General features: G+C 41.8%; 1 protein-coding gene across 1 annotated transcript in view; it reads right to left on the bottom strand.

Annotated features, from left to right (window-relative positions):
• LOC103205313 (nodal modulator 1) overlaps positions 1 to 11,488 on the bottom strand; it is a 121,009-nt gene that overhangs the window by 27,738 nt on the left and 81,783 nt on the right. Inside the window, exons 17-24 of the mRNA XM_007950588.1 lie at positions 9,509 to 9,572; positions 8,834 to 8,929; positions 5,519 to 5,737; positions 5,332 to 5,414; positions 4,305 to 4,464; positions 4,026 to 4,152; positions 2,077 to 2,190; positions 574 to 701 (exon numbers count right to left, since the gene is read on the bottom strand). Coding sequence (XP_007948779.1) covers positions 574 to 701; positions 2,077 to 2,190; positions 4,026 to 4,152; positions 4,305 to 4,464; positions 5,332 to 5,414; positions 5,519 to 5,737; positions 8,834 to 8,929; positions 9,509 to 9,572 — 991 coding nt within the window. The remainder of the gene's footprint in view (positions 1 to 573; positions 702 to 2,076; positions 2,191 to 4,025; positions 4,153 to 4,304; positions 4,465 to 5,331; positions 5,415 to 5,518; positions 5,738 to 8,833; positions 8,930 to 9,508; positions 9,573 to 11,488) is intronic.

Raw genomic sequence — 11,488 nt, 5'->3', positions numbered from 1 at the left:
TGGCCTCGATTGTAGACCCAAGCAACATGAATTCTTTGACAACCTCAATCTTTCCTCCATCCTTCTGATTACTCTCATCTAAAATGCTTTTGTATATATATGTAAACGTGTCTGTGTGTAGCATCTGCATAAACTCTCTCTGGAAGTATTCAGGAAACTTAGAAACACCAGTTGCCTTCCAGAAGGGGAACCCAGGTGGCTGGGACACAAAGCAGGAGGAAAATGACACTGCATACCCTTTCACATTTTAAATTCTTACACAAGTTACTGCATTCCTTTGTTTCAAATTTTTAATTCAAGTTTAAAATTAAAATAAATTAAAAAAAAAATCTTAAGCAACTAGTTTAATTCTCTCAGGACAATTTCAAAACAGGAAATTGATGACTAAACCTCCAGTTAGTAGTAGAAGGAAAAGGCAGCTGTCAAAAAAACCTCTTTTGACCTCACATGCCATGTCCCCTGCCTCCTAAATAAAACCAGCCTGAAGACTTGGATGAGTGTGGACAGCAGGCATCTGAGTGTGATTCCACAGCTCGGCCCTCAAGAGAGAGAGAAGCAGGCAGGGCTGCTCACCTGTAGGCTGTCCGGTACCCGGTGATGGTGATCTTCAGATTCTGTCCCTCTTGCACCTCGATCATTTGTGAGGACGGCTCAAACCGGAATTCTTTCATCATGGGTTTGAAGTAATACTGCCCAGGACTCTGCCAAGAGACAATCACAAACTGAGCCTCTGGGGTCACATCTAGACAGCTTACAAGGGTGACACTTAAGTTATGACCGAGCAAAATTATGCCACGAAAGCTCCAGGGCTTCCTACACAGACAGACATGGTAACTATCTCTATAATAACTGTACAAAAGCAAGTATAACCGCAGCAGCTGTCATTATCATGAGCCTACAACAGCCCTGTGAGGTAGAAGTCATATGCGAATTTTATGACGAAGAAACTGAGGCTCAGAGAGGTAAAGTAATTTGCCTGAGATGACACAGAAATAGGAGCAAAGGGAATATTATAAGCTGGGTGGGTATCACTGCAAAGCCTGTCAACTTTCTGAGATGCCCCATTGTCTCAATGTGACATCCCTGTAGCATTCATCTTATTTCCATGACTAACAAGATGGTCAATTAACATGGACTTCCTGAGTGTCCACCAGCCAAACTCAGACTACATCTCAGATGAGAAATTGGGGCTATCTTCCCACCATGAGGAGCCAGCATGCCTCTAAAAGCTGTCCTCTCCCCACAGCTGCAAGCGGCCTCTCCAACTCAGGTCTAGGAGGACCACGTAACTCCAGCTGAAAGGACTCCTTTCTCACCTCACGGTGCTTTCCTGATTTCTTTCCTGTCAGAGTGAGAGAGCAATGTCGCCAAGCTACCCTCCCCTCTTATAGAAACCAGGAGCAGAACTGAAAGGAAGATATCCCAAAGAAGCGACACTGTCAACAGCCAGGGAGACTAACTCAGCTCACACCAGCCCCACTAGCAGGGCACACTGCTCAGGCATCTAACATCATTCCCACTGTGCACATTCATGGAAACAGGCAGGCGGCCCAGTTCCTGCCCCTTTATCTTTGGCCACAGGCCTGGGCTTACACATGTGCAAGAGAAGCTAGCTCCATGGTTCCACGTGCACCTCCACACGAGGTGAGGGTGATATGGGGCCTCGTGCTCAACCCTAACCTCAGCCTCAATTCCAGTGACTTCTGCTGCTTTGCAAACACCAAAAAAAAACACAAGCTAACGTCCAAATGCAACCTGACACTATAAACAATGTGATGCCATGGTAAAACACAAGGATACCTAAGGGAGAAGTCACTGTGGTCAGGGTAATTAATTACACTGTCTTAGTGACAAGTGGGTGACCAGGAAACAAGAAGTGTGTGGAAGGGAACATGAATCAGCAGCATTAAAAACTAGTATGAGCAAGACTCTAATTATATTTGGTCCCCAAAGAAACATAAAACACTCCAAGTTGGCTTTCTGTTCTCACATTGTCGAGCAATGTATGAGCCCTGCACACCATATCCCCACTCTCTCAGGGACAGGCAGGTAGTAAATTACAGAAGGGCACCTTACCAGGTTTGAGAACGTCAGAATGCCATTGTCCTGAGTCAAGAGGTTGGAACGAAACACGCCACCACTGAGGGACAAGAGGACCCCAGGGAGGGGTTGGTCATCTTCAGCTTTTATCTGGGGGTGAGAAAGTAACATGCAGGCAAGATTAACTCATAACTATGAAAATAGTATTTCATTAATCCAAAGGTAATTCTTACTGGATTTTTTGTTTTCCTTTGGTTTGTTATTAGGGAATGGGGAGGCTACTCTTCATCCCCAGGTGCAACTAATGTTAATAGTACGGTATGCAGCCTTCCAGAATTCTCCACGTCCAAAAAAATGTGATAAAACATTGAATACATTGTTGGCAGGCTGGCAAGTTTATCGGGGAGACAGAGGTAAAACAAAAACAGCAGTGCTACACATACACGCCTGCAGTTTGCGTCCTCCCTCAACAACGTATCCTCCACGTCATCTCTTCTATGTCATTCAGACCTCTGCCTCACTATTTAACAGCTACATAACATTGTAAAGCAGGGTCAGCAAACCATGGCATGTGAGCCAGCGACCTATTTTTGTGGTGAAGGACAGAGCAATCTAAATGTCCCCAGACATATTTATCTTTGTGTACTTGTGTTTTTCTCTATTTCTGAACATTATTATTATTTAACCCCTAGGAGAGGAACTGTTAGATATGTGTACTTTAAATTCAGAAAGATACTACTCAATTGCATTACAAAGTGGTTGTAGCCATTTAGAGTCCCATAAACTACCTAGACATAGGAAAATACACCTTCCCCAAAACATGGAAACTGTTTTCATTGTTGTGAATTTAATCCAAAAGCCAGTATTTTGATGCTAACTTCCTTTGTATTTCCTCAGAAACTAATGATCATTTCTTCTATGTTTATTAGCCATTTGTTTTACTTCTGTGAATTGTCTTTTCATATCCTTTGTTCATTTGTTTCCTGTTGGGTTGTCTTTTCCTTATTGATTTGCAGTTATTTGTAAACTGAGAGTATCATTTATGGTGCAAATATTTCTTCCCAGCTTGGATGTCTTTTAATTTGCCTTAATATGTATTCTGCTTTACAGCATTGTAATTGTTATGGGATGTAATCTGTTCTTTTCCTCTGGCCTCTCTGTTGTAAATGCTGAGTCTGGAGCCCCCAGACTCACTCTGTCTGTACATTACACAGCATGTTTCCTCCCAAAAAAGACTAGAAGAAAAAGGACAGATATTAAATACCACCACAGGAACATTCTGTGTTATTTCACACAGAACAGTGTTAAAGATGAAAGCTTCAAACACGTCTCCAAAGGTATACAAACATCCAAAAGTCAACAGATCTTCAAATTATGGTGAAAGAAGCTAGACAAAAGACTTATGATTGCATTTACATAAAACGCTAGAAAATGCAAACTAATCTATAGTGACAGAAAGATCAGTGGTTGCCTGGGGATGGTACATGGGAAGGGGCAGGAGGCAAGGATGACAAAGAGGCAGGAGGAAACTTTAAGGGGTGATGGACATGTTCACAATTTTGATCATGACCATGTGTTCATGGGTTTATTCATATGTCAAAACTTACCAAGCTGTATGCTTTAAATATATGCAGCTTCCTGTGTATCAGACCTCAAGGAAACTGCTTTGATTAGATACGAACCTTAGGAGATGGTGGGTTTATGTTAATGGGGAAAAAACAACTCAGAAAAGGAGGGTGAGAATGGTTATACAACTCGAAGACTGTAATCAGTATCACTGAATTGTACGTGCAGAAACTGGTGAATATACATATGAACACACATATTTTGCTGCGTATATTTTCAACAACTACAAAAGAAATAATTTTTTTTAATTTGTATGTGATTTGGGTGAAAGTTTACAGAGCAAATTTATTTTCCATACAGCAGTTCAAAAGGAATAAAATTTTTAAAAAGAAAGCTGCTTTTCAAAAATGCAATGTTACCTCAAAGCTTATGCCTGCCAAGGCATAAGCCTTAAAGTCTCCTATGGTTCCTTCCACAGCAGTCAACACATAGCCCTCCTTCTGTGAGGTCACAGTATACTCTAGATCACTGTGCAAGGGTCCAACACTAATAAAAGAAAGCAAAACACAACAGATGGCTCTGTTTCAAATCCTGGGAGAAGTGACATCTATCACAAGGTAATCTGGCTCCTCAATTTCCTTAGAAGAACACCAAAAGGCAACTAATTACAAGCAAATATTTCTTAATCATGGGCTTACCTATAGGCACCCTTGTCATCAGTGAAGACTGTGATCAGGGGTGAGCTTGCCCCCTTTTCACTAATGACAATCTCAACTCCTTCCAACTCGGGGTGGATCTGGCCTTCTAAAAACAAGCCAGCCTTCCCATGGATCTCGATCAGCTTCCCTGGACAGCTTTCTAAAAGGGGAAGAAAGAGAAGAGCGGGGTTTAGTTGCAGCGAGAGAGAAGCCTTCTGGCTGGGGGCTTCCCATTAAATAAGGGCCTAAAATTGAGACATCTGATGCTAGCTCCAAAAGAGGTTATTTAACAGAAACTTTAATCATTGGAAGTGGACCAAGCCCCTCTCTATCCCTAAAAAGCCTTGCTCAACTGCTAAGGAACTTAGCAGGAAAATCTAACAAAGGCTGGGTTTACTTAATCCTTTCCCTTGGTCTTCAAAGGACCACCAATAAAGAAATCTCCATTGTCAGCCAAGAAGAAGCTATGCTGCTCAGCCCCCAGAGGACCAGTTTAGAGAACAGCCCCACAGAGCCCACCCATACTAGAAAGCTGTACTGTTCAACACAGCTACTACTGAACTCTAACCACATCAACAAAGAGTTTAATGAAAAGACAAGTACTACACAAGTCATCATTTCCAATTATCCATTCCCAAAAACTCATTCCATCACCCAGTAAAAAAAAAATATAAAGATCATAAACAATTCACACATATGAAGACTAGTATTCACATTATAGTAATGGATGGCTTTGGTTTACACTTACCTTATGGTGCCAACTTGATAATGTCAAAGAAAATCAAGTTCTTTTCTAAAACGATCACTTCAATTCTAAGAGTAAACATTACTTTTGTTGATTTAGATCTTTTATTCATCCATCCATCCATCCATCCATCCATCAAGTTGTAACATCTATGTGCTAAAGAGGATGTAAGGTGCCTTACAAAGATGACCTCACTTTACTAACACAAAACTTTAAAAATGTAACTTCAGGTAAAGAGACAATTGCAGAGATGTGTCATTTGCTCAGTGAGCTGATATTTACCTCCACTGACAACGGCTTCCATTGAAGGGGGATAAAAGAGAAGCTCTTTAGACGAAGGTGTAACAGTGATTTTCTCTCCAGACCTAAAATAATCAAGATGCTTCAATTTGGCTAGTTCTGTCCCACCCACTAGACAAAAAAACATCAGAACAGAGGACATCATAAGGAAAAGCACAAAAGAGCTTACCGTGCCCAATAAGAGAAATCATATGAGAAGGGGCCTTGTAATTCATCTACCATCTCCTGCACAAGAGGTTTGGTCCTCCCTTCTCCACCTTCTTCTTTGCCGTTTTTCTCCCTCTCCTGCCTGCGGGTCTCAATTTCAGCTAGCTGCTGCTCTCTCCGGAGCTCCTGCACAGACTTCAGAGGACCTAAGACTAAGGCAGGCTCACTGTCAATGGAAGACCTGGAGGAGAGGTGGAGGTGGCCCATAAGGATGTAGTCACTTATCCCTGTTGTAGTGGGTCTCTGACATCTCTATAGGTACGGACTGGTCAATAAAAAGCAGAACACTTTATAATGACATCAAAGTGGTACAGTTTTGAATAAACTCACAATTAAAAAACAAACTGTACTTCATAACAATTACAGTAGTATCTTGTAGATGTAACCTGGAATAAAGACCACTTGACTTTATGACAACTTGATAAAAACATCTCAGTTTTTACACAGGACAGAGTTATCTCCATGGCCACCATCGTCTCTTCATTCATTCATTCGTTCAGTAAATATTTATCAAGAACATACTATGGCCTAGGCACTGCTCTAGGCACTGGGGATACAGCAGTAAACAAAACAAACAAAATTCCCTACTTCTAAGGAATCCATATTGTACTGGGAAGAGACAGGTAAATAAATGGATGAATAGCATCAGATGATAAGCAGAATGAAGAAAAATAAAGTAAGACGAAGAGAGGTTGAAGTGCTAGAGGAGTGGGATCATTATTTTATACCAGAGGTCAACCCAGGTCTCTCTGATGAGCCAACACTTGATCAAGCAAAGACCCAAAGGAAGGAAGGGAGAGCACACGCCACATGTCTGTCTGGGTGAAGAGTGTCTCAGGCAAGAGGTCAGCAAGTACAAGTCCTTGGAGAAGAAGCTCACTTACATGTTCAAGGACAGCAAGGAGACCCTGTTGCCTGGAGCAATGTGACCCATGGAAGTCAGATCAGTCAGAAAGAGGCCCGAGAGGTAGCAGGTGTCAGACAGACCTTGGATTTCATTCTACCCTGCATGGGATGGAGATGTAAGTAGAGGAATGATACAATCTCTACTATGCAAGGATCACTCTGGCTGCCATATGGAGAACACACTATTGGGAGGCCACAAATGGGGAGGTCAGTTAGGAAGCTGTTGTAATGATCCAGGCAAGAGACAATGGTGGCTAGTATTAAGAAGACACTGAGTTATGGATATATTTTGATTATAAACCCAAAGATTTGTTGATGAATTGATTAGATATAGGGTGTAAGAAAAAGTTCAGGAACAACTAGAAAGATGGAGCTGCAATTTTTGAAACAGGAACTACTACTGAGTAGGCTTGGGGAAGGCAATGGCCAAAAGTGTGGTTTTGAGCATGTCAAGTATAAAATTCCCATTCCAGATTCAAGTGGCTTCCAGCTGTAACATGCACTTCTTACAACCCACAGTGCAAGTAAATAAACCAAAAGGCCTTCTGAAGTTACAAGAATAAACTTAGTAAAGACTGAAAATGAAGCAATATGGAGTGACTGCTGGTTAGAATATGGATTTCTAGTTATACCAGGAATTCCTATTTTCCATGTAAGGAACTAGTAAAAGGCACTGCTCCAGCACCATCACAGTGTCTTGCCCACATGAGACACTCAACAGATCCTTCTCCCTAGGAACCTGGCTCCCTACCTTGGTGAACAGTGCTCCTATCAATCCAACTTCTTCAGCCAGAAACCAAGGGCTATTCCTGACACTTCCCCTTCCTTGACCCAACATCCTATCAATTCAGTCCTCTCAGCAATTCTCTGCTCCATCCACTTCTCTCCATCTCAACTGCCCACAGAATAGATGAAGCCCCATCATCTCTCACTGGGATTTCTGTAAGAGTCTGCCTCCATCAATTTTATTCTTGTGCCTTTCCTAAATGTTCTCCACTCAGCAGCCAAAAATGTCATCCCTTTATTTAAAATACATCAGTAGTGTCTGTGGCTCATGGGATAAAGACTAAGGCCTGGACTTTACTACCCTGCCTCTGTCATGCCTCCTTCCCCATACTAGGTCAAACTCAAAGCACTTATCACAGTTGTACTAGTATAGTTCTCTGTGACTCTGACTACTGTCTGCTTCCCCCCCAGGAGACTCTAAGTTATAAGACAGGGGCTATGGCATAGGGCCAGTGCCTAGACACTAAAGATTCTCAATAACTATTTTCTACATGGGTACTTGGATGAACAGATGTTTGGAGAGAAAGATGGAAACAAACTGCTGAAAAATCTCATTGTTGTCAAGTTTATTCCAATTCACAGTAGCCCTACAGGACAGAGTAGAACTGCCCCAAAAGGGTTTTCAAGACTAATCTCTCAACTGCTAACCAGAAGGCTGGCAGTTCAAACCCACCAGCCACTCCTTGGAAGGAAGGTTGGGCAATCTACCTCTGCAGTGATACCGCCTCGGAAACCCAAGGAGGGGTTGCTATGAGTCGGGTCCTACTCAACAGTACATAACAACAACAACAATCTTTTCAGAAGCAGACTGCCACCTTTCTCCTACAGAGGGGCTGTTGGGTTCAAACTGCCAACCTCAGCAGCCAAGTGGTTAACCACTGCACCCCCAAGGCTCTTTAAGATGGAAGCAGAGCCTACAAAAACAAACCTTGAACTAAGATGAGGCAAGAGAAAATTATTCTGATTTCCATTCCATTTTACAAAGAGGGTCATGTTGCTGCAATCCCCTTCAGTTCATTTCTGGAGAAAACTAGGGTGTCTGATGAACATGACACCCTGCATGTGCTTCTCACCACACAGCAAAAATTACTCTCAAAGATGGCACTCACATGAACCTGACCCTCAGTGAGGGACTATCTTTCAAATACTTTCACTCTCATGATCCTTCTTGTATCAGGTGTCATCTGTATTTCCCACACCTTAAAGAAATGGTCTAAAGAAAAGTAGACAATTTTTTCTGAATTTACTAAAACACTTGCAATCTGATGAACAAACTCTGGATTTTTTTTATTTCCTCCTTAGAAAAGACAGGAAGTGTAAAGAGTTCAGACAGAAATTTAACACACTGAAAGAAGCTGTCAGAAGGCTCTATCTCATCCACAGTTAATTCTTGACTCAAAAGAAAAGGATCACGGCTGCTGTGAATTTATGGCAGTGTCACAGAAATATAAGAGAAGGAAAGCCATTTGTACACATACCTAGAGATAAGAAATCAAAAATAATTTTCAGAGAGTCTATCAGAGAACACCCCAGGCCTTGTCCACCAGCCTCCCACACTCTGCCCACCATGGAACACACTTCTTACTTGATTGTCACGGTGACATCCATCATTTTGTCAGTGGTGATAGTCCCAAGGACATGGTGGCGAATGGCTGTCAACGTCAAGATACTAGGTGAAGACCTATAAATCAAAGAAGTGGAAAGACAAGCACTGGCAACACTATCTCATCATTCTCAAGAGGATCATAAACACACCCTTTTATGGGTGACCCTCCTGACCCTGAAACATACTACCTCAACGTGCTCTTAGTCAGCATAAAATAACTTCTGAAATACACATAAATATTTTAAAGAGTAAACTGAATCTATACTCAAAATATTTACACTTCCAATTCCCAGAGAAACCCACAAACATCTGTAAAAACATAAAATGGTAGTCCTGAGCTTGAGTAATCCCCATCAGCGAGAGATGGAAGAGTTAACAAAGATATTTAAGCCACTTCAAAAACACAGCCTGTTATCCTTGGTTTGCAGAATTCTTGTAAAAGAGATCTTATCTCCATTTCCTCAGTCATTTATCCAAGTGTCTTAAAATCCTTATCTAGAAATTCTTTCTAATGACTACCCTTACCTCTTCTAGAAAAAAAAACAGAAAAATTCCTTTTGCTCTCAGAAAAAAATGAAGAAGAGCTATGTGCTTGTCTCCTCCACAAAATGTGCATAAACACCACCAAGTATTTAATAACCAAGCCAGGCTTACGTGTCATAGGTGTAGAAAGCTTGCTCAAACCGGTGGCAGGAGCGAGGGGTCACTTTATACACACCTACAGACAGGAAATCAAAAAAGTAATTTTCAGAGACCGGTGTCTATTACACCAAGCAATTCCAACATTTGAAATCCAAAGGCAAAAATACAAAACAAAACAAAACTGACTGCCATCAAGCCGAATCCAACTCACAGCAACCCCCACTGGATTTCCGAGGCAGTAAATCATTACAAAAGTAGAATGTCCCATCTTCCTTCTGCGGAGCAGCTGGTGGGTTTGAACCACCAACATTCAGTTAGCAGTCAAATAGCTCCTCTCAAGTGAAGACTCGCGACATATAACAGATCTGCAGGATGAGGCTCACAAACCCCCGGCAGCATCTTCTCTGTTGCCTATGATGGCTTCTTAACAATGACCCAATCTATTTTACAGCCCACTCGTGAGCACAGGTTTTCACTTTCCATAACTTATCAACTCACAGTAGTTTAATCTGTACAAGCCAAGATTACGGAATCATGCACAGAAGGAACAGAAAGAATATTTCTATTGCAAATCAAATTGAGAACAATTTTCTACTTAAAAGATTTTGTTAAAAATCCAAAAGATAACCACTACCTGAACCTTTCCTATAAATATTCCTAAGAGGGGAAAGGGAATAGGGAAGCCTCGAAAGATTATTAAACAAGTACAGAAAACACTTTTATGCCATGAGTCTATGTAGGGGAACACTCGGATTAGGGGCATATTTCATCATTTGCCAGAGGAAAACAGTCAATTTCAGGAAGAAGCAAAGTGTAGCATTTTATCGCTCCAATTGATCATTAACCAACATGTTCACTAGACTTCCTACAAAAACCTGAAACCTGTTCAAACTATCCCTGCTGTTTTCATCACACTGAGTAAGCGCCAGTGCCATTACCATTAGAAAAAATGATTAGGTTTCTTCATTCAACAAATGTTGCCAGAGTACCAAGGGGGCAAGTATTATACTAGGTGATGGTCCACAGGGGGGAACAAACAAGACTGGCCCCTGCCTTCATGAAGCTTACCATCTACGGTGAAAGATACTAACAGATACATGGATACCAATGGTGACAAGTACGGTAAGGGAGAAGAACTGAACTATGAGAAAGACAATAGCTGAGAGACTAAAATGAGACTGGAAGGCCATCCTGTCCTAGGGAAGTAGTATTTGAACCCAGCAATGAAATTACGGTAAGAAAGCAGAAGTTAAGTCAAGAGCAGGATGTGAGGGGCAGAGAACAGCACTGGCATCATAGACTTGTTAGCTGCTTCCCCAAAAGTTGTGTCCTCTCACCCTTGATAACACACTGCTTATGTTTACAGTGGCAATGTGCTCAGTGTCAGATAATTATCCAACTGTCCCAGCCTCTCTTGCAGCCAGAAGTGAGTATGTATCATGGTTTTGGCCAAAAAGGCAGCAAAGGGAAGAGGCATGGGAAACTTTGGCCCTCCCCGCTCCTCGTCTTCCTGCCTTGAACATAACAAGGTTTCGGAGACAACCGTAGCCACTGTGCAACTATACAGCAAAAAATACAAATGAAAGGCCAGAAAATCCCAAAGACACCAACCCTAATATGTCTCAGGTGCTGAGCCCATGCTAGTAGCTACAGACCTCCAGACTTATTATCTAGCCAAACAAACCCCCACTCGTTGAGGTTTTGTGATTTGTAGCCAAAGGCATCCTAATTGATACAATGGTGAAAGCTGGGGGAGGAGGGAGTGACACAATTGAAGAGGGACAGAGTGGCTGGAGATGAGAGCGTCAGGATAAGATGTCAAGGCATCAGAGAGGGGCTATAGGATCTCAAGTTCAGATTAAGGATTTTTTATTTTATCTTGAGAACCAAGATTATTCACTAGGGAAATGAAAAATAAAACCACAATGAGATACCACTTCACACCTACCAGAATGGCCATAACCAAAAAGACAGGCAATTACAAGTATTGGC

The sequence above is a fragment of the Orycteropus afer genome, unplaced genomic scaffold (genome assembly GCF_000298275.1).
Source record: "Orycteropus afer afer isolate SDZICR_OR568_19922 unplaced genomic scaffold, OryAfe1.0 scaffold00281, whole genome shotgun sequence".
Lineage (NCBI taxonomy): Eukaryota > Metazoa > Chordata > Mammalia > Tubulidentata > Orycteropodidae > Orycteropus > Orycteropus afer.
Note: the sequence above shows the minus strand (reverse complement) of the source record. Positions and strands in the feature narration are given on the sequence as shown.